This window comes from Syngnathus acus, chromosome 8 (assembly GCF_901709675.1).
Source record: "Syngnathus acus chromosome 8, fSynAcu1.2, whole genome shotgun sequence".
NCBI lineage: Eukaryota > Metazoa > Chordata > Actinopteri > Syngnathiformes > Syngnathidae > Syngnathus > Syngnathus acus.
Window position 1 is genome coordinate 636,790 of NC_051093.1, and position 22,365 is coordinate 659,154.

Sequence of the window (22,365 nt, forward strand, 5' to 3'; positions counted from 1 at the left end):
CTGGTGACACAGGTTAATTCAGGTCAAGACGTTCGTCCCGGTCTCTTGACATGTCACCCCAGTAGAGCCCGCGAAGCTAGCAAAAATGAGCAAGAAACAGAGATGTTTCGGAAAAAGCCCAATGAGACGGAAGAAGAAGAGGGTACGACTTCTAAGAAAAGGAAAGCTGCATTTCAAAGAACATCTCTGGAGTCCTACTTAAAATATGCATTTATCGCCACAGATGACTGACGAGCCAAGCAAGCCCACTCTATGTGGCGGCGACAGGCCAGCTAACTTCGACACACGGAGACCAAGCATCCTGTATTAAAAGACAAACCTTAACCACTTCGGGTGTCATCGTCTCGGATTACGCCGGCTCGTTTCTGAGAAACAAGCTCAGTGCTCCCATTAATTCAACGTAATGGTGAGTTTTATTTTGATGTTGTTTATACTTGTTTTAATGCCAGTCGTATCATTTTATTCGTATTTATATATTTATTATACCCCTCCGTGAGTCGTCACCTTATCGTGGTGGAGGGGTTTGCGTGCCCCTATGATCCTAGGAGCCATGTTGTCTGGGGCTTCATGCCCCTGGTAGGGTCACCCATGGCAAACGGGTCCTAGGTGAGGGGCCAGACAAAGCACGGCTCATCAGCCCCTTATGATGAAAAAAATTAATGGATCACGTTTTCCCTCGCCCGGACGCGGGTCACCGGGGCCCCCCTCTGGAGCCAGGCCTGGAGGCGGGGCTCGAAGGCGAGCGTCTGGTGGCCGGGCCTTCGCCCATGGGGCCCGGCCGGGCTCAGCCCGAAAAGGAAACGTGGGTCCCCCTTCCCATGGGCTCACCACCTGTGGGAGGGGCCAAAGGGGTCGGGTGCATTGCAAGCTGGGCGGCGGCCAAAGGCAGGGACCTTGGCGGTCTGATCCCCGGCTGCAGAAGCTGGCTCTTGGGACATGGAATGTCACCTCTCTGGCTGGAAAGGAGCCCGAGCTGGTGTGCGAGGCAGAAAAGTTCCGACTAGATATAGTCGGACTTGCCTCCACGCACAGTTTGGGTTCCGGTACAAGCCCTCTCGAGAGGGGCTGGACTCTCTTCCACTCTGGAGTTGCCCACGGTGAGAGGCGTCGAGCAGGTGTGGGTATACTTATTGCCCCCCGGCTGGGCGCCTGCACATTGGGGTTCACCCCGGTGAACGAGAGGGTAGCCTCCCTCCGCCTTCGGGTGGGGGGACGGGTCCTGACTGTTGTTTGTGTCTATGCACCAAACGGCAGCTCAGAGTACCCACCCTTCTTGGAGTCCCTGGAGGAAGTGCTGGAGAGCGCTCCTTCAGGGGACTCCGTCGTTCTACTGGGTGATTTCAATGCTCACGTGGGCAATGACAGTGAGACCTGGAAGGGCGTGATTGGGAGGAACGGCCCCCCCGATCTGAACCCGAGCGGTGTTCTATTGTTGGACTTCTGTGCTCGACACGGATTTTCAATAATGAACACCATGTTCAAACATAAGGGTGTCCATGTGTGCACTTGGCACCAGGACACCCTAGGCCGCAGTTCGATGATCGACTTTGTAGTCGTGTCATCGGATTTGCGGCCGCATGTTTTGGACACTCGGGCGAAGAGAGGGGCGGAGCTGTCAACTGATCACCACCTGGTGGTGGGTTGGCTCCGATGGTGGGGGAAGATGCCGGTCCGACCTGGCAGACCCAAACGTTCTGTGAGGGTCTGCTGGGAACGTCTGGCGGAATCCCCTGTCAGGAAGAGCTTCAACTCCCACCTCCGGCAGAGCTTTTCCCACGTCCCGGGGGAGGCGGGGGACATTGAGTCCGAGTGGACCTTGTTCCGCGCCTCCATTGTTGAGGCGGCCGACCGGAGCTGTGGCCGTAAGGTCATTGGTGCCTGTCGTGGCGGCAATCCCCGAACCCGCTGGTGGACACCGGCGGTAAGGGATGCCGTCAAGCTGAAGAAGGAGTCCTATCGGGCCGTTTTGGCCTGCGGGACTCCGGAGGCAGCTGACAGGTACCGGGTGGCCAAGCGGAACGCGGCTTCGGCGGTTGCTGAGGCAAAAACCCGGGCGTGGGAGGAGTTCGGCGAGGCCATGGAGAATGACTTCCGGACGGCTTCGAGGAAATTCTGGTCCACCATCCGGCGTCTCAGGAGGGGGAAGCAGTGCAACGTCAACACTGTTTACAGTGGAGATGGCGTGCTGCTGACCTCGACTCGGGACGTCGTGTGTCGGTGGGGAGAATACTTCGAAGACCTCCTCAATTCCACCGACACGCCTTCCATTGTGGAAGCAGGGCCTGGGGACTCTGAGGCGGACTCTCCAATCTCTGGGGTTGAAGTCACTGAGGTAGTTAAAAAACTCCTCGGTGGCAAGGCCCCGGGGGTGGATGAGATCCGCCCGGATTTCTTAAGGGCTCTGGATGTTGTGGGGCTGTCATGGCTGACACGTCTCTACAGCATTGCGTGGACATCGGGGACAGTGCCTCTGGATTGGCAGACTGGGGTGGTGGTTCCCCTCTTTAAGAAGGGGGACCGGAGGGTGTGTTCCAATTACAGGGGAATTACACTCCTCAGCCTCCCTGGTAAGGTCTATTCAGGGGTGCTGGAGAGGAGGGTCCGTCGGGAGGTCGAACCTCGGATTCAGGAGGAACAGTGTGGCTTTCGTCCTGGCCGTGGAACAGTGGACCAGCTCTTCACCCTCAACAGGATCCTCGAGGGTGCATGGGAGTTCGCCCAACCAGTCCACATGTGTTTTGTGGACTTGGAGAAGGCGTTCGACCGTGTCCCTCGGGAGGTTCTGTGGGGGGTGCTTCGGGAGTACGGGGTACCGAGCCAACTGATAAGGGCGGTTCGGTCCCTGTATCACCGATGCCAGAGTGTGGTCCGCATTTCCGGCAGTAAGTCGGATTCGTTCCCAGTGAGGGTTGGACTCCGCCAAGGCTGCCCTTTGTCACCGATTCTGTTCATAATTTTTATGGACAGAATTTCTAGGTGCAGCCGAGGCGTTGAGGGTGTCCGGTTTGGGGACCTCAGCATCGCGTCTCTGCTTTTTGCAGACGACGTTGTGCTGTTGGCTTCTTCAGGCCGTGATCTCCAGCTCTCACTGGAGCGGTTCGCAGCCGAGTGTGAAGCGGTCGGGATGAGGGTCAGCACCTCCAAATCCGAGTCCATGGTCCTCGATCGGAAAAGGGTGGAATGCCCTCTCCGGATCGGGGATGAGATCCTGCCCCAAGTGGAGGAGTTTAAGTATCTTGGGGTCTTGTTCACGAGTGAGGGGAGGATGGAGCGTGAGATCGACAGGCGGATCGGTGCAGCGTCGGCAGTAATGCGGACTCTGTACCGGTCCGTCGTGGTAAAGAGAGAGCTGAGCCAAAAGGCAAAGCTCTCAATTTACCGGTCGATTTACGCTCCTACCCTCACCTATGGTCACGAGCTATGGGTCGTGACCGAAAGAACGAGATCCCGGATACAAGCGGCCGAAATGAGTTTTCTCCGCTGGATGTCCGGGCTCTCCCTTAGAGATAGGGTGAGAAGTTCGGTCATCCGGGAGAGACTCGGAGTAGAGTCGCTACTCCTCCACGTTGAGAGGAGCCAGATGAGGTGGCTCGGGCATCTCATCAGGATGCCTCCTGGACGCCTCCCTGGGGAGGTGTTCCGGGCATGTCCCACCGGTAGGAGACCCCGGGGACGACCCAGGACGCGCTGGAGAGACTATGTCTCTCGGCTGGCCTGGGAACGCCTTGGGATCCCCCGGGATGAGCTAGATGAAGTAGCTGGGGAGAGGGAAGTCTGGGAGTCCCTCCTGAAGCTGCTGCCCCCGCGACCCGACCCCGGATAAGCGGAAGAAGATGGATGGATGGATGGATATTTATTATAAATGTATTATTTATTTATATAAATGCATTATTTATTTATATAAAGGCCGGTCCGCGAAAATATTTCTGACACGTAACCGGTCCGTGGCGCAAAAAAGGTTGGGGACCACTGTTCTATATAATATCCGTTGGAAAAAAAAAGAGAAAAGAAAAGAAACCATTGCTTTTAGAGAATGTAGTCAACCAAAATTGTATATGTATCGACATGCCAAGATCTGGGAAAAAGCTGGAAAAAACCAAAATGTCTTTAAATTTGAGAGGCGACGATGATCTGACTGAAATTGATGCAATTAGGGTCCCCAGAGGAGTTCCTGATTAATAAGAATTAATTAACCAAATTGCAGCGGGATGGGAGTCCTCCATTTGCTGCTGGTGTACGATGAACAAGAACGTTGACAGGATAAATTACATCCATTGCAACATGCAGAAGTTGGGCAAACGGACACAAGCGGGACTTGAGGCAGTGCACGAACAGCTAGCCACGCCTTCCCTAAGGTCAATCCAGAACCGCAATGCTCTTGTTATGTTGTTGTCTGAGAAAGGAAGGGTCTGCGCAATGTTCAGGGAACAATGCTGCACCTTCATCCAGAACGACACCGCCCCTGATGGGAGCCTGACGAAGGCGATTGCAAGCTTGCAATCCCTCAACATGAGGATGAAAGAGCACTACAAGTGGATGACTGCTTTTGGGAAGTATAAAGCCCTTGTGTCCTCAATTACTGCTATACTCACTTTGTGTGGATGTTGTTGTATTGCATGTCTGCGTGGTCTGTTTAATCGTCTCATCACTACAGCAATATCGCCCACGGAAGACAAGATAACCCCGGGTATGCCTAATGTCTGAACGCCATGAAGGAATAGGGTCAAAAGACACAAAACCCGCCTAGCCACAATAACAGATACGCTCACATCTCTTTGGATAAAGTATATAAGCAGACAAGTATATTCATGGAGTCAACCAATAAAGAAGACATAACTAGACATTCTTTGATATAAGATAATAACAGAGGTTGCTACAACTTCACGATTCAATATGTATTTCTGTGCACTGCAAAATAAATGTCTTTTGATATGTTGCCTAAATAGCTTAATGACCCTTAAGGAACTGTGTAATGCATGCCTGCTGTTTTTTCTCTAAATCATGGACACGGCCAGAGTCGTCTTGACCGTTCAGTACTTGATTATATCTTGTGTTTTGATTAAACGTCATATGTCGCCTAATGCGGGACGCCAGCTTTTCGATTACTACTGAACGCTCTGCACAGAGGGAAATATTTTGCCTAACAAAGAAAAGATATGGTGGGAAGCATGATTAAACTAAGAATATAATGATGTGAGCAAAGACATGGAGTATCAAAAGAACTAACTTTGCATAGTCAGGGAACAGTAATAGATTAATGATGTGACAGCCAAAAAGCTCACATAAATTTGTACAAAATGACAAAATTGAAAGAATGAGGTACGACAGTATATGTGCAAGGATGGAGGAGAATGTTTACAGGAAGGTCACTTGGAGATAAAAACCAGCTGGTGCCAGAGGGAGACAGCCAAGGACTCGGCCAAAAATGATCACCAAGGCCGAAAGACGGGATGGAAGACAACAGCCCCCACACACACACCGAATCGTCCATAACCAGCACCCACTCCCATGGAATCAAACTCTACTGCGAACTCGCCCCACCCCAACGACTCATCACCCATCAAACTCGCCCCACACCGGCCTGTGCAACTGAATATAAGCTGACCAAAGAACCTTGAACGTTGCCTTTTCTGAATGGAGACTTTCTGCTCTTGAAAGGCCCAGCGCTGTATTGTACTTTCCTGAAAACAGAGCTTTCTTAACAAGAATTATGATTGAACTCAACCAACCTGTGTAAGTCTAATTTCTGCTTCAGTGTCTTTGCATTTTCCTAAATCTGAAGAAATTAAACGAGCACACAGTGAGTAAATTGGATAACAGGTGATTGGCAATGGCTTTTGCTGTGAGGCGCAGATAGCGCTCCCTAAATTGTGGACCAAATCCAACAAATGGTGACCATCCGACGTGATTTCTTCAGAAGGGAAAGTGCATGCTCCAGGAAGGATTCTTCCATCTCCGCTCTTGCTCAACAATATTGCAGTCCGATCAACACAAAAGGTAAGGTTTTTCCAATAAAATCTCCCAGTTCAACAATATTGTGGAGTGAAAGCGGAGTAAAATTAAAATTAAAAATTAATAATTTTAGCTCTGTGTTCAGGAATTGTGGTTGTATGTATATACTACATTTATGCTTGTATGGGAACTGGTGAAAAAGTGACGTTTTGTGGAAAAGAAAAGGAGAAAGGTGGTGAGGACTTCGTCTGATCAGCGAAGGAAACTCACACCGTGGAGAACCTGTGGGGTGCCAGTGACTATCATATGGGCACCGGAGTGGCCTCAATAGTAGACGCTTAGGGACTTTGTACTGTTGCCTAAGGTCAGGGTCGATTGGATCGGCCAGGCCACCAATACGAGTCGGGGACTCGTGAAAAAAAAAAAAAAAAAAAAGGTGACGGCATCGCTGATATAGCAGGACGGATGCCTGGCGACCTCAATAGTGCGACCTTAGAGACTTATATTGTTGTCTCGGGCGAAGGGTAACTGGGTTAACCAGGTCGCTACATAATTGTTGAAGTGTGACTATGATGATATTGTGTGGAAAGCAGGCTGGGCTGTCAGATGGGACAGCGACGCAGCTAGAGAAGTGAGTGATTAGTTGTGGTGCTGCTGTTCATGGGGTGGAAGTGATGATTTGTGGTTCATGAAGAACAATAAGTTGATTTGTATAAAATTGTTGATTCATATTTGGCATGTGAGTTGGAGTCAGAAAAATGGCTTAAAAAGAATTTGATAAAGAATATATATATAATTAGCATGAAGGTTGTATCCCATTGTGTGGTGGGGTTAAACTGTAACCATTTTTGTTTTCAAAAGGGTGCGGCTCTAAAGTTTGGGCCAAACGGTCAGGTGGGCACAAATGCATATTTTGGACAGAGGTGGGGGGTTGCATTGTGCGACGTGGTGGTGGCGAGGCTCTCCACACTTCGGTTGCCCCCCCCTTGTCATCAACTGGGAAGATTGTCATGTCTATGTTGTGGGCCCGTGTGTTATCTGTGTTTGTCTTTGTGTATCAGTTTGTTATAAATGATGGAATTGGGTTAAAATGGTGCACGAAAACGGTGTGCTAGACAATGGTTTATCAGATTTGCATTGTTAAATGTAAAAATTAGAAATTATAGAATAATCTGAGGGTTGTGGGCAGAAACTGGTCCAACGAGGAGAGTGCCCAACCCTCATAAAAAATGTGAGAGTAAGAGAGAACAGGCATTATTGAATTGGATCAAATTACATAAATTGTGATTGCAGATGTTAAATTTAGGAGGAATTATTGATCGATTAGGACATTAGACTATACAAGGTGGTTACATGTAAGAATAAATCAAAGATTTGAATCACTTAGAGTTAAAAAAGAAAAAAACAACAACAACAAAATAAAAACGACATTGCAAGGGGGCACTTTTTATTAAAAGAACACCAAGTAAAGTATTAAGCAGGGGGCATTCGTGATTGGGATTAAATTAAGGATAAAATTAGGTCAATGATGAGAAATCAATGGTGCTCTGCACAAAAAGGCTAAAATTTTAATGAGTAAATATTTGGAGTACTTGGGTTTATTTAGTTTATTGTTAGGTTTTCCTTGTGTTCTTGGGTTAGGGTTCAGGTGTTCCTTGTTATTCTCTTATCGCCTGCATTGTAAATGTTTTCTTTATGCAGATAGGTTAACAGGCTAGGAATTTAGTGAGGAGATAATTGATCAATTGATGGGGGTTAATAATTGTGCAAATTCTAGTCACATGTTTTGAGGGACCACAGCAACATTATATTTGGAGGCCATTATTTAGTACGTGATGACAGTGTCTAGATAAATAGACTGTTTTATCAAAAATGTGAGAGTGAAGGAGGAGGTTTGAGTTGTAAACTGGCATTTGGGTGCCACTTTTAAGAGTCTGTGCAGGAGCAGAGATTGTTTTTGTTTGTTTTTAAAGATATATTTAACAGTTTATCTCGGTGCAGTAATATAGCAATTTAGAAAGACTTAAAATTAAAAGCAAAATTACATTTTAATTCTGACACATGCCAGCTAACATGAGGATGGCAAATAAATAAATGAATAAACACTAGCTCAAATGTGGCATGTGTTTTAAATTGGGCGATAAGACATTCACTTTCAAGCACTATCATTTAGCGCTGCTGACAACAATAACATATGAGATGGTAAATCAAGGAGGAGTGTCATATTTGGAACACAGGCGCTGTATGACCTATAGATTGAACAATAACATTCACTGCATATACAACCATGTTGGTAGATTGTTAAATTACATTACAGTTTAATACAAAGGATTTCGGAACTTTATTTGATGTTAAACACTAGAACGAGGATTTTAGCCGTGTTAATGGGTAGGATGGATGGATGACTCAGAAGGAATAAAATTTTTTAAAAAAAAAGCATTTGATAAGGGCGGCTTGATAGTAAGATGATGAGTGTGCGCAACTGATAGGAGACAAAATGTTAATAGGAAGATTTGGGGTGTAAGGATAACACGAAGATAGTTTGTGAAATTTGTGTCCCAGTGTGTTCTGCCCTAGCGTGTGGCACAAGTCCTGAACTGAGTCCTCGTACTCCACTGGCTGTCTCAAAATCAACAGAGGACTGTCCCTGGTCATGAGACACCTTTGACCTTTGGGAGAACAACGGGAACTATTATCATGCTTGAAGGGGGCAAGCACAGCTCTTCACAGGACAAGAACCATACAGTTGGTGGAACACACACAGTTGCAGATCAAAAAGAAAATGGACTGAAAGAACAAAGACAAGATGGACGCATTTGAGAATGGCGGACAATCCAGCCCTGAGTCATCATCATGAGAATCTAAGAGGAGAGGCTGCTAAAGACTTGCACGAGGCACATGAAGTCAAACTGGACACATTGCTAAAGACTGCTGAAGCATTACAAAGTTGGTGGAGTAAGGGACAAAAGGGATGGAAGTGTGTTTGGGTGCTGGGGCGGACATATCTGAGGAGTTTTGATAAAAGAGGGAATAATAAGGCTGCTTATTGACACTGAAACGGGGATAAAAAACAAAATACATAGATATGGACAGTGAAGATGCACTAATAATAACAAATCATACAACAGCGTGATCAGAAACTGGGCAAAGTGGACATTGATTGATAGAAATTAAATCATTTGAATCATAAATTTCGATATGTAACATAGCATTTCGAAGACACGATGAATCTAATTGAAATAATGAAATTTTATAATTGGACTGGTGAAAATTTGGATTCGGGCAAAAGAAGGCTGAATTGCTAAACTTAATTGACCTTTATCGAAACGACAGAATTTAATTACACATCAATTGCGACTGATTCATAGGATGCATATTTGAGTTTGAAGGGGTGAGGGGCCATAAGAAAGTTGGAATTCTGTATAGTCAGCAAAATAGTAATACAGGGCACTACTTAATTAAAAAAGAATACAGTAGGGTTTCTAAATAACAATTACAGTGACATGACCCTTGCGACAATTGATTTAAATGGCAATTTATGATAGGTATTTGGGGTTAGGATTAACAATCCATCCATCCATCCATTACTGGTGCGGCTTGTCCTTACAAGGGTCACGGAGGATTAACAATAATAACTAGAATTTGTCATTTCTGTAGAAATTGCGTGTGAAGGCGAAGAGGCTGAATAAAAATTCGGGGAATGCTACAAGATTATGTTTAAATTTGGAACGTGTTGAAGTGGTCAGAAAATGGATGAAAATATAGAAAGAATTCTGTAAAATTGGGCGTGAATTTTAAAGTTGAAAATTTGAAATTTTTCAAAAGTGGGAAGTTTTGGAATAGGTAGGCATAAGATGAACAGTTCAAAAATTGAAATGGGTTGAGTCAGTGAAAAAAAATTAATTAGAAATTATAAGGGAAAAAGGAATCGAAAACAAATAGATTCAACAAAAGTTTTTCCCTATAAAATGGTGGCGTTTGGGTTTGAAGTACATAGTCGCTTCAAAGGAGGAAAAGCATGAATAAGATACGTGATTGATCAATGATTAAATGTTAGTCAAACAACAGATTGAATAAATTACGATGACTATGCTTTGAAAAGGCTATCCCTTATACCAGGGGTGTCAAAAAAAAAAATAATAATAATAATGATAATAATTTTCGGGCCGCGTTGTAGTCATAGCTTCTTTTGGAGGGCTGTTATGACTGTCACCCCGAATAAATGTATGGGCACCTCATATTATATACAGTAAAAGCTACAAAATAAACTGACAAGTATTCGTTTTCTAATCAGACAAGTAAAAACTTGTCTAATATTTAAAAATAAAATATTATTAAAAGGGAAGACAATTTGCAATTCGAGTAATGACACATGAATATGAAGCACAATTTGTCTTCGCGGGCCACATAAAATGATGTGCCTGGCTGCATCTGGCCCCCGGGCCTTGAGTTTGACACCTGTGCCTTATACAAAGGTAAAGTAGGATTAGAATTTGATAGAACTGATATGGACATTCACATATTCCAATAGAGTTTAAACTGCTTGCAAAACTATTACAAATTAGTTAACACTTGTGAGTAAGATTGATTGATTGATTGATTGATTGATTGATTGATTGATTGATTGATGGACAGTGAGTGACTGACTGAATGACGGAATGACTGAGTGACCGAGTGACAGAATGACCGAGACCAAATGACTGAGTGACCGAATGGGCGATCGTTCGATGTCTGTCTGTCTATATGTATGTATGTATTTCGTTATTTGTTTATCTATTTTTCTCTCACATTTTCTTTCTCGTCTTCCACTTCTTTCGGGAATCTTCTCGCTTTTTTAAGAATCTCCCCTACCATCTCTCCTTGATAGTTCCATGCTGTCACTGGAATGTCGTCTAGGCCAATTGCCTTTCCCCTCTCCATCTTTTACAAATGTCTGGGTATGAATTTTATCTATATTTATTTTTCTCACTCATTGGCGGCCCCACAGAGGGACTTGAAGCGGCTCCACGGAGGGACGTGGTGGGCCGACAGAGGGATTACGAACACATATGGGTTTTTGGTGACCTCAGTTAAACTGAGGTCAACAGAGGGTGTGAAGGAATAGGGTCAAAAGACACAAAACCCACCTAGCCACAATAACAGATACGCTCACATCTCTTTGGATAAAGTATATAAGCAGACAAGTATATTCATGGAGTCAACCAATAAAGAAGACATAACTAGACATTCTTTGATATAAGATAATAACAGAGGTTGCTACAACTTCACGATTCAATATGTATTTCTGTGCACTGCAAAATAAATGTCTTTTGATATGTTGCCTAAATAGCTTAATGACCCTTAAGGAACTGTGTAATGCATGCCTGATGTTTTTTCTCTAAATCATGGACACGGCCAGAGTCGTCTTGACCGTTCAGTACTTGATTATATCTTGTGTTTTGATTAAACGTCATATGTCGCCTAATGCGGGACGCCAGCTTTTCGATTACTACTGAACGCTCTGCACAGAGGGAAATATTTTGCCTAACAAAGAAAAGATATGGTGGGAAGCATGATTAAACTAAGAATATAATGATGTGAGCAAAGACATGGAGTATCAAAAGAACTAACTTTGCATAGTCAGGGAACAGTAATAGATTAATGATGTGACAGCCAAAAAGCTCACATAAATTCGTACAAAATGACAAAATTGAAAGAATGAGGTACGACAGTATATGTGCAAGGATGGAGGAGAATGTTTACAGGAAGGTCACTTGGAGATAAAAACCAGCTGGTGCCAGAGGGAGACAGCCAAGGACTCGGCCAAAGATGATCACCAAGGCCGAAAGACGGGATGGAAGACAACAGCCCCCACACACACACCGAATCATCCATAACCAGCACCCACTCCCATGGAATCAAACTCTACTGCGAACTCGCCCCACCCCAACGACTCATCACCCATCAAACTCGCCCCACACCGGCCTGTGCAACTGAATATAAGCTGACCAAAGAACCTTGAACGTTGCCTTTTCTGAATGGAGACTTTCTGCTCTTGAAAGGCCCAGCGCTGTATTGTACTTTCCTGAAAACAGAGCTTTCTTAACAAGAATTATGATTGAACTCAACCAACCTGTGTAAGTCTAATTTCTGCTTCAGTGTCTTTGCATTTTCCTAAATCTGAAGAAATTAAACGAGCACGCAGTGAGTAAATTGGATAACAGGTGATTGGCAATGGCTTTTGCCGTGAGGCGCAGATAGCGCTCCCTAAATTGTGGACCAAATCCAACAGCCAGCATGTTGATGATAACGATGATGATGATGCAATTTTTGCACTTGAGTTTACAGACTTTTTCCCAGATCTGTGTGTTTCCGAATGATAATGTCGCAACATTTAGCCTTTTTGGTGTAAACTTATTTGTGCTCATACTTGTGATCCGACAACTGAAAATCGAGAGAAGTGGTTATTTTTGGTAATGTAAAAATTTAGCTAATATGTGATAAACAATTAAAAATAATTTAAGTGAAGCCTTGGCCTGCCAGACCTGGAGGCCTTGTCTTTACGAGTTTATGACTTTCCTTTTATCTAGGTTCTTCCTCTTTAGTGACAGGGATGTCTTTTGATCCCTGTCAGCCATATGTATCCTTCCTGTCCTTATGTTATCTGTGTGTTTTTGTTCCTGTAAGAGGCCCTCACTAACAATGAGCAGTTTATTTGCATAGGCGAAATGTTCTTACTTGGTTCAAAGAAACTTCATTCCTTTTAGTTAACTGTAGGTTTGGTTCATAGATTGTTGTTGATCAGAACTGTTTTTCTTTGTTAAGTGTTATATACAGTTTGAAGTAGTTGCGTACAAGTTATCCTATATTTACTCAATGTTTGTTTAAGGAACTGCATACCAGTTACCTTACATTTACTTAATATTTGTTTTAGTGTTTAGGACAAGTTACTTATTATTATTGTGTGTTAATTTACCAAGTAGATAAAGTTAGCCAAGGTTTAGTTGCATTGTTCCACAGGAAAGCGGCAATTCAAGTTATCTGATCACACTCGAGGATGAGTCAGCCAACCATGGGAAAAGAACAGCTGGTTGAGGAAAGAAGACAAATTCTGCGGGGGTCACGGGCCGACAATGAAGTGCTAATTCACACCACACTACATTCCTTAGCTAATCAGCGTTGCTACAGACACAATCTCCCCTCCCTTTAGTGTAGCAACGCCTCTGTAACCAGGGCAGCCAACACATTAAAAAAAAGGAGCACGTGAAGTAAGGACTCAGAATTGATGGAGATACGTGGTATCATCTGTCCCAGTGCGCCCCAGTGAAGGGTTCCTGCAAAGAACCAGATCCGCCATCGACAGCGTCCCCACCCCCAGTTCAAACAGAGGCAGAATAGTCCACCCTGAGCCACTGAAGACAACGGCCATGCGGCAGGTATTTCCAAGTTCTCCCCGGACGGAGCAGAGCTGCGAAGGGGGTGAGAATTGTGCTCACCCTCCACCAGTGGGCGTGCCAAGCCCCCAACGGCTGAACAATCACGAGCAATTTTCATCTTGAACTGTTGTTATTGATAACATTCTGGTCGCCTAAGGTAGAGGGACCGTGTGAGACTTTTCCTGCAAAATAATATATAGCCGCAGGTTTTTCAATCACACACAAAATTTGGACTGGAGTATTGAGGAAAAACCTCATCTTCACTGGAAATTATTGCTGTCATTGTATTTTCTTATGTTTGATTGATCAGGGTTGACATAATCATATGATAAAACAGGAGGGATATGTTAGGGTTTACAGATTATCTTCATCGTATGATTATGTTGGAATGTAACCTGTAATAATTTACCTAGCTTGTCCTGTCTTAACAAAAGTAGTAGAACAAAGTGCTAAGATCTTTTGAACTGATTGACTAGCTGCAGAGGAAGCAACCAGTGTTGCTTTGTCTACACAACGTCGTAAAAGACCCCCTGCTATGCTTTGATCAGCAGGCCAGGGGCTTCAACCCCCACTCTCACCCCCACTCTGTTTCTCTCAATAAAAATGCTCCTGCATGAGGCCAGAGTCAGACGTCATTCGATCATCGCTGTATGCACAGCGACGAATGGACTCTCCACCTGCAGGTGTCTAAAAAGACTTACTTGTCTCCTGTGTGGTTCTTGCAAAATAAGTTAGAGTGATCGCCACCCTAACACAGGGAATCAAGATGGGGGAGGCTTTGACAATGCCAACATTTCTGTTCACAGGAAGTGGAATTTATTACAACGTCCAGTCAAGTCTCCACACTTGAATTCAGTTATGCCTAAAAAAAAGTTTGACATGACACGAATATTGCTTAACAAAGCAGGAGTTTAAATGAGCCCAGCCATTTAATCTTTAATGGAAGCGGATGTAAACTGACACGGGAAAGGGAAAAGCAGGCATTTATTTGAAGGTGTTTATTTTTCCCACTGATGATTATCTATTTTTAAGGGGGCGTATTTCAGATTTGAAATACCGCTGGCGACACAAGTCGAAGCAACCGATGGAGCGCTTCCATTGCACTCTACTAAGGTCACGTTAAGCCTAAAATTAAAAGCGCTTTCATCCCGCCCAAACTGCATTGCATTATCTTCCAGTTGTAAAAGCCTCGGGTGTTTTTCGAACGGTGCTGCTTGAGTCTATGGTGAAGAGCAGTACCAGCAGCAGCAGGTGGTGGCGGTGACACAAACAGTTGAGTGTGCGACAGGATTGTTGACTTCACAAAGGCAACAGAACACATTTGAGTCCAATTAGCAAATGCTCAAAAAGGATTTTTCCTTTCCAACCTGTTAGCACACCATTAGCTTGTCGGGGAAAAAAAAAGGGGGTTTCACTTGATTCCTTGGAGCTCGCTGTAGTTTCATTTCCCTTTTTGTGACACGTTGAATGGTTCCTCAGAGGAAAGGGTTCTGATTGTTCAACGCGGGCTGTGAGGCCAGAGCGGCGCCCGTGGAGAAGGGCAACAGAGGCTGGGGCAGCTCTAGGCCGCTCTGGTCAGGGTGGCTGAAGGACGACGGCAGGCTGGCTGGCTGCTGGCTGCCGGCCAGTGGCAGGGAGGCGCTGTAGGGGAGGGAAGGCCGTGCCATGGCTGAGCCCATTTGTTCCAGAGTGTGTCGGACTGGTTCCGCATCGAACGGGTTGACGATGGTGGAAGGGCCCCCACCTAAAAAGCAGAGGCATGATCGTTGAACCTTCTCGGAATGACTTTGCTTCTGTAGCCGAGCTGTATCAATTCATTGAGGCTATTCTTGACAGCCCACCCCATTTGAATCCTGTTGCTGACCAAAACAGCAGCAAACAAGTGCCACCCCTTTTCTCTCGGGAATATAATTCACAGCATTATTTGACACGCAGACATTCAAGAGTTCAGAGCAGAGCTCATGTCAACGCTGTCGTCTCCATTCAAAGCACTCAGCCTACCTGCTAGGAAAGGGTTGAGGTTGGCTTGGGGGTTGGCAGGAATCAGCGCATCCAGGTCCACCAGAGAGGCGGCGGCGGGGCCCAGGAACGACTCGGGGGTGTGCGACATACGAGGCTGGGGCTCCGCCAGGCTCTTAACGAGTTTGGACATGTCAAACATGTCGGGGCTGCCCGCCCTCCGCCCATTGGCCATACCTCCGTCCATGGCCGCGTCGAACAAATCGTCATCTAAAAGAAGCGCTTGGATTAGGCACAAGTATCGGGACAACGTGTCCGACTGTCACCATTACCTGAGGGGCTCACAGCTCGGAGAGACTTTTTGGCTGTCGTAAAGGGATCGGCTGCCAACGATCCTGAAACATTGAAACATCCATCATTTTCGAGAGCGCTCATCTCCAAATGAGACTGACGTCAATGGCTGAATGCCACATATAAAAAAAACAACGCAATGATCCTCACTCGGCTGTGAGCCATGTACACCCACCTGAGGCCCACGGGTTGGCGGCGACCGGGGGGTCCCAAGGGTTGCCGGGCGGCGGGCTGGGCTCCCAGGGCGGAGGAGGACTGGCGGAGGCGGGCATTATCCTCCAGGCCGCGTCGGCTACTCTCGGCGAGCCGCCGCTTCCGTCTTTAAAAGTGCCAGTCATGTCACTTTTTATAACATATTCCATAAGTGGCATACTAAAGCGACATCTACGCCGTTGCCTGCTTAGAACTCTACATTATTTCTCTGCTTGTGAATGGATGTGTCGTCTTGAGCTTGTCGGAGGCAAGCCTTGAGCACATGACACTCCAACACTCACCCGAGGGGTTCCAGGGCTCCGTGACACCCGCGCTTCTAGGCCACACTTTTTCCTTTGGAGGAGGCTCTTTGGGTGCGGCAAAAACATCGACCAGGTCCATGAAGGCAGTCTGACGAAATGAACAAAAAAATTCCCAAGTATTTTTTTGCATATTGTAGTTGACACATATTAGAGCAAACCAGACTGCCATCAACCAAATTGATGTACTGACCTGACCCCCCCCCCCAAATGCTCTCGCATACCCCAAAGTTTCATACCCCGCCTTTAGACGCCATCTCGCGTTTGCTCTCCTCCAAAGCTTTCTTGAGCATCGAGTCGTCTCCTCGGCGACCGAGTTGCTCCTGTCGACACGCGCATTCGGATCGTCACCGCTCATTGATGAATTTTTGACCGAGATACGTACATTTTATTGTTCAATGTGCCGCCGCTAAAGAACGCCATTTCTATCAAAGGCGATTTGTCGTCTGGCCGAGATACCTGTTGGTGCGCTTCCTTGCTCATGCTCATCGCTAACTTGAGTTGAGAGTCCTCATCTATCTCCAGCGTTGTAGGTGGCCGCTTGAAAGACTGCCGGAGGGTCAAAAAGAACAAAGGCGTCTGTCAACAACCGTGTGCCACTTCAAGTTCCTCACCTCACACCATCGAGAAGAGCAGATTGAGAGCTTTGTTCAATAAAAACCTGGGGAGAAAGAAAGCCAATAGGAGCAAAGTAGGCTAGATGGACAATTGTATTGGGACATTTACAAATGGAGGCTAAATTGGGGTTGTTGTGGCAGCTATATTAGCTTTTCCTCTTTCGACAGCTTCATGGAATGGTCTCAAGAAGCAAGAATTTGGTCAGGGTCAGCTACGGCCTCCTTGATGAGCATGCCTCAATACGCTTGTCCATGTAGCTACTAAGAGGAGAAGGAGGAAGAGGAGGAAAACAAAGTTTCCTTCTTGTCCCTGGCCCCACAGAAGCGCTCTACCTTCTTGGCCTCTTTGCTCACGCTCACCGCGATCTGCATTGCTGTCTTTTCATCGAGAACCACCGTTGTTGTGGTGGGCTGGGGTCAAGGGGAGCAACGGTTAGTGACAGGAACACCAAGCTGAGGACATTTGTTCATTCGTTCGTTCAAACGACCGTCCAACCGACTGACCGTTCCCTTCCTAAGGTGGGGGGGCGGGCCGCGGCTCGATAACCCGGAAACATTTGGCCGGCAGGCGCCATTACATAGTTTCGGGACTTTCTTCTGTGCACGGGACTCGCTCCGCCTGCACGCTTGATATTTGTCCATGTCTTCGGAAGATGACTCGCTGAGAATACTTGATGAGATTTGCAACAAGACCGCCAACAAACCCGATTGTTGTTGTTTGACCATGGTCGCCAAAATTGTGATCATGATACAAACTCAGTGGAGTTTGTATTGGGCGACCCTAGCAAACATGGCGTGATAAAAGGTGGCGGCACCCAAGTGGACAACAAAATGCAAAAAGATGTCAAGTGACAGGAAGCCACATTGTGGCAAAAGGTACGTACAGTGCCTGCCCGCCTGAATCCACTTCACACTTTGCCGCAATGCACTTTGTCTTGTGTTAAGGGGCTGGCTTACCTTTTCACTCTCCTCGCGGCTCATGGCCAGGGCCAGCTGCAGCTGCAGCTCCTCCTCGCCTGTGGTGGTCGGCCGAGCTTGCTCCAAGTCGGGCGCCAGCCGAGGCAAGGAAAAGGAGGCTGGAGGAAGGAGAGCGGTGCAGAGAAGAGGGGACTGAGTGTTTGGGCAAGCACCAAAAACATTGAAGAGACAGAAACAAAACTCTTTGCTTGCGTTCTCGGGTCAGAAAGGAGCTGGTGCTGGCTCAGAATATTAATTGATCGGCCGGCGCTCCTTGCTTGGGATCTTTGTTACCGTTGCTTGCTGCTCAGCGGGCCCGCAATGAGAACAATGCTGTGCCTGTGCAAGGAGTTTGGTTTCTGGGGAGGGCAAGGAAGATGGATGGGCGACTGCGGCAATAGCACAAATCCTCAGGGTGGGTTTGCAAAGCGCAGGGCAGCAGACGGGCTCGAGCAGATGATTTATTCATTATTATGGATTGGACCAGGAGTAACCAAATATAAGAGAAAGAACGGGCATTGGCTTTGCCGGGACACGCGAGCGGGAGCTTCCCAGCTTGAGCGGCCGCGTGCTTCTGCTGCCACGCCTTCCTGGTGCTTGGCCCAAAGTAAAAGCACCACTGTTGCTCTAGGTTTCGTTTTCAGTGAACATAGTCCTATGGTCATAGTTCTATACACCCCCCACCGAAAACAAATCACTCCAAAATTGGTAATAACAACATATGACAGCAACCTGCTTACACCATCCGCTAGAAATAGTAATGCCACACTGTTTTGTCAAGACAACAGTGCCACTGTGTAATTTTGAAGATTTGCAACAGGAAACGTTGCTTTCAAAATAAGCGGCAGTATGTACGGCGCTTGTACCGGTTTGCCTGGTTTTGGATGTGTGTGTGCATGCGAGGGGTGGGTGGGAACCTCGTGACTTTGACAGATCAGCTGACGTGACTGTACATGGGAGTATGACAAGAAGTCTCAAGTGCGCCAGTCGGGGAAGGGCAAAATGGGAACGTGGCTGAAAACGCAACGAGAAACTTTTGAAGGCGCGACCCGTCATACACCACGCGCAAATTTCCATGAGCGGCCTCCTCAAATCTGTGGGCCTGCTTTTTGTCACACGTCAGAGCGATGCTTGCCGGCTCGAAAAAGACAGACGAGGTGCGCTTCCTCCGGCTACTCACGTTGGAGAGACGAGGGCGAACTTCTGGACTCGGACGTCTCATAGTGCGCGGCGTGGGTGGCCGGGTACGGAGGAGGCAGCTCCCCATATTCGCCGTAGAGCTTCACCATGCGCGACCTGGTCTTGGAAGCCTGGGCCCGATCCTTCTTAAGCTTCTCCGGGTCCTTCAGTAGAGCCACCAGTTTCTTGGCCTTCTCACGGATGTGGATGCCCTGGTCCCCTCCGTCGCGGTCTACGTACTGGAAGTCCTTGAGCGTCTGGATGGAATAGATGTTGTCCCGGCACTCCTGGGCCACACGCACTGAGCCTGCCTTGATTAGGTAGTCCAGCAGGGTGAGCGCCTTATAAACATGGCGCCAGTTCTTGCCGTGGTCATTGAGCCGCCTCCAGATTATGCCCATGACCTCGGTGAAAGCCACCATGTTGTAGGTCAGGTCGGCGATCTCGGCCATCAGCGTGCTGGAGGCGCCCCACGGGTCGTTGGAGGTAGCCTCGCGCACCTTGATCTCCGCCTCCGTGTAGTTGTTGACCACGTTTTTCACCTGCCGGCGCAGTGAGGAGGTCTGCATGCTGGCGTTCGGCGCTCCAGTTGATAATAATGAAAAAAAAAAAAAAAGACAGGGGCAAAGCTCTCTAGGCAGCAGTGCAGAAAAAAAAGATCCAAACAGCAACTTCAATTCTACGTGCAGGTTTGTTCCTGTTGGGGAGCAAGACAACCAGACATTTAATTGGGAACACTTGGGCAAAAAGCATTGGGCCATACGTAGGACACGGGGAGGTCAAAAAATGAAACAAAATCAATTTAATACACAGGAGCATACTATGTGCTAATTTGGGGATTGTACGTCTTGAGAGACGGACGTAGCAACCACTAAAGGTTTAAGATCAGGGGATGTTTGAGAATAATTGTCAATTTTAGCACATGTTGTCCTGAATGTTGTTAGCTACCTAAATGTTGTACAGAGAACGAGATGTACCGGGGTCAAATTCCTTGTTTGGCATGCTCAAACTTGGCAAATAAAAATGTATTTTATTTTATTAAATTGTCCAAAATGACAACAAACCTTGGCAGAACAAAGGGGACTGGCCCTGCACAAGTAATAAAAGGTGTGAAAAGCGGAGGCAACATTTCAGCGTGCCATACGAAACCCGCCACCTGGGCTCCTCTTTCTACGTGACAATGCAAAGTGACGACGACGCAAAAAACAACGCATTGTTTCCGTGGACATTTTCCATCCGCGTCAAGTAAAAGTGAATCCGCCCGGAATTACGGCGGCCGTTTTGAAATGTTGCATACTAAAAATACCTGCCGTTAATTAGTCACCTTGAAATAATGACGCATAACTGACGTGATGACGAACACTTCCTGTTACTTTCCTGTCAACACAACGAAATGTAAACGAGAATGTTTTCCACAAATCGATTCTTTAGCTAAATTTAAATTATATCATAACCTAGCGTTTAACTACCGGTCACCTCATGTAATATAATTGAACGGTAAATTTCACTTAGAATAAAACTGAAATAACAGATTTTAGTAAAAATTGGCGTGGCAATCTTCCCGGCCGGAACGTACGCTAATTTGAACGGGACGAGGCGGTGAACTATCTCACCGTGCAGCTTCTGTGATTTCGAAGAAAATAAAGATAAAGACTGGACATAAAGACGTAACTATACAATAACTATTGCTTTCCCGTTCCCATGCCTGCTTTCTTACCTTCATGACATGGCAGCGTCGGCGTCCCAACTTGAGTAGGCGGAAGAAAGATCAAAATGTGCCTCCGCCTCTCGGCAACCAGCCGGTGGTGGAAAGACAATAAACATATGCAAAAATATATTGTGTTTCGGTCCAAAATCACGGGGGAAACGGGAATTCCAAACTCCTTCGTTTATATGAGTACTAACGCGGTGGTGAGTAAGAGGCTGCGAGGCGAGGCCCCCTGCACCTCCGCCGAAAGCACAGCAAAGTGCAGGCCGGGTGGGCGGAGTGGGCTGCCGAGGGAGGCCGGCCGGCGCGCCTGCAGCCCGCATGCCAAGTCAGGCTGCTTAACCCTTTCACTGACCGGGAAGTCACCCGAGAACAAATACTTGCTATGTAAAAAGACAAGCCAAACAGACGTACAGATTTGACACCGACTTGAGTGCAAATCATATTTTTTGGACAACTTGGCACGAGTTCACCCAAGACTCTGCATTGTATGTAGGCCCGTACATGCCCTGCCGTTGGCTGGCAACCATTTTGAGGCAGTGTGTAACCTGTCTCTCTCGAAGGTCACGTGTGACAATGATGGAGACAACATCCTAAAAAATGGATGGATATTACAAGCACTGTTGAAATAAGAGTGCCGATGGCTATTAAGAATCAATATACGAACGGGTTAAGCAAATGCCGAAGCTGAACTCCCTCTTGTTTTGGACTCAATAGATACGATAGATGGATGGAAACTCAAAAGTGTAGTTAGAAAAGCGATGCATCCGTGGGGGTTCAACTGAGAGCACTATTTAGTTCTGTAGCAGAAGCTCCAGCCTCTTGACTTATTTAGCAGCACTAATGGCGCCTTGTCTGAAGCCAGCCCCTCCTGCATTAGACAGGACCGCGCCATTATTGGCTTTGTGGTTGCGGAAACGTTATGGGTGAGCGACTGGCACGAGTGCCGGCGAAGCAGGATAGACGGGAAATATCAGCTCCTCTTTAAACACACACACACCTACACGCACGCTAACCCTAACCCACACACACACACACGTTACGGGGCGAAATGGTGCAGCGGCCTCGACGAGCACAATGGGGGAGGGGGGACAAATCCTTTTGTTGCAGCCTACGGTATCGTTTTAATTCTCGTCCATCAGGTCAGTCAAGCTTGACTTCATAGCTAGCGTCCGGACACGCCCTCCGCTGTGGCTTTTCTTCTTCCTCCATACAGAGATGCCTGAGCAATCTTTGTTTTCCCAACAAAGGAAGATCGCGCGTTGATGGAGGAAGGGACACAAGGGGAGATTGAATGTGCACGGAACACACAAACAGAAGCAGGTTTAAGTGGGGTGACCAGATTTGGGTTTCTGAAAAAGAGGACACCTTTTTTTGGAGGGGGCGGGGTCATTTTTCTTTTTTTTGGGGGGGGGGGGGGGTCATTTGTGTCATATGTTATGACACAAATGACATGGTGTCTGTAGAGCAATTGCATTTATTGGCCCGAATAACACAAAACAACATATATACAATAAAAAAAAAATATTTGCACCAACAAAAACTTGACATTTTTGAGTTTTCTAGTGGTACACTAAGTAGAAAAAGACAAAAGAAATACGGCCATCGGTGCGTTTAAAGAAAAAAAAGGGCTCTTCTTCATTAAACCGGTCACCTCACGTACAATATATATGTCACGGTAACGTCAAAAAGCGTTGGTAAAACACCGCGACTCG

At 46.7% G+C, this 22,365-nt stretch overlaps 1 protein-coding gene across 2 annotated transcripts; it reads right to left on the reverse strand.

Annotated features, from left to right (window-relative positions):
* Window positions 1-14,144: 14,144 nt before the first annotated feature.
* epn3a (epsin 3a) lies at window positions 14,145-20,942 on the reverse strand. 2 transcript variants are annotated; one of them, XM_037257181.1, is made up of 11 exons: window positions 20,660-20,942; window positions 18,944-19,639; window positions 17,764-17,882; window positions 17,140-17,217; window positions 16,649-16,738; window positions 16,429-16,512; window positions 16,172-16,280; window positions 15,853-15,996; window positions 15,659-15,721; window positions 15,369-15,596; window positions 14,145-15,111 (listed from the first exon to the last, which is right to left on the reverse strand). In XM_037257181.1, exons 2-11 carry the CDS (start codon window positions 19,509-19,511, stop codon window positions 14,843-14,845), a joined length of 1,752 nt encoding a protein of 583 aa, XP_037113076.1. In that variant the 5' UTR covers window positions 19,512-19,639; window positions 20,660-20,942; the 3' UTR covers window positions 14,145-14,842. The 2 variants fall into 2 exon arrangements, with proteins under 2 accessions (XP_037113076.1, XP_037113077.1); XM_037257182.1 differs by lacking the exon at window positions 17,140-17,217.
* Between the last annotated feature and the right edge of the window lie 1,423 nt (window positions 20,943-22,365).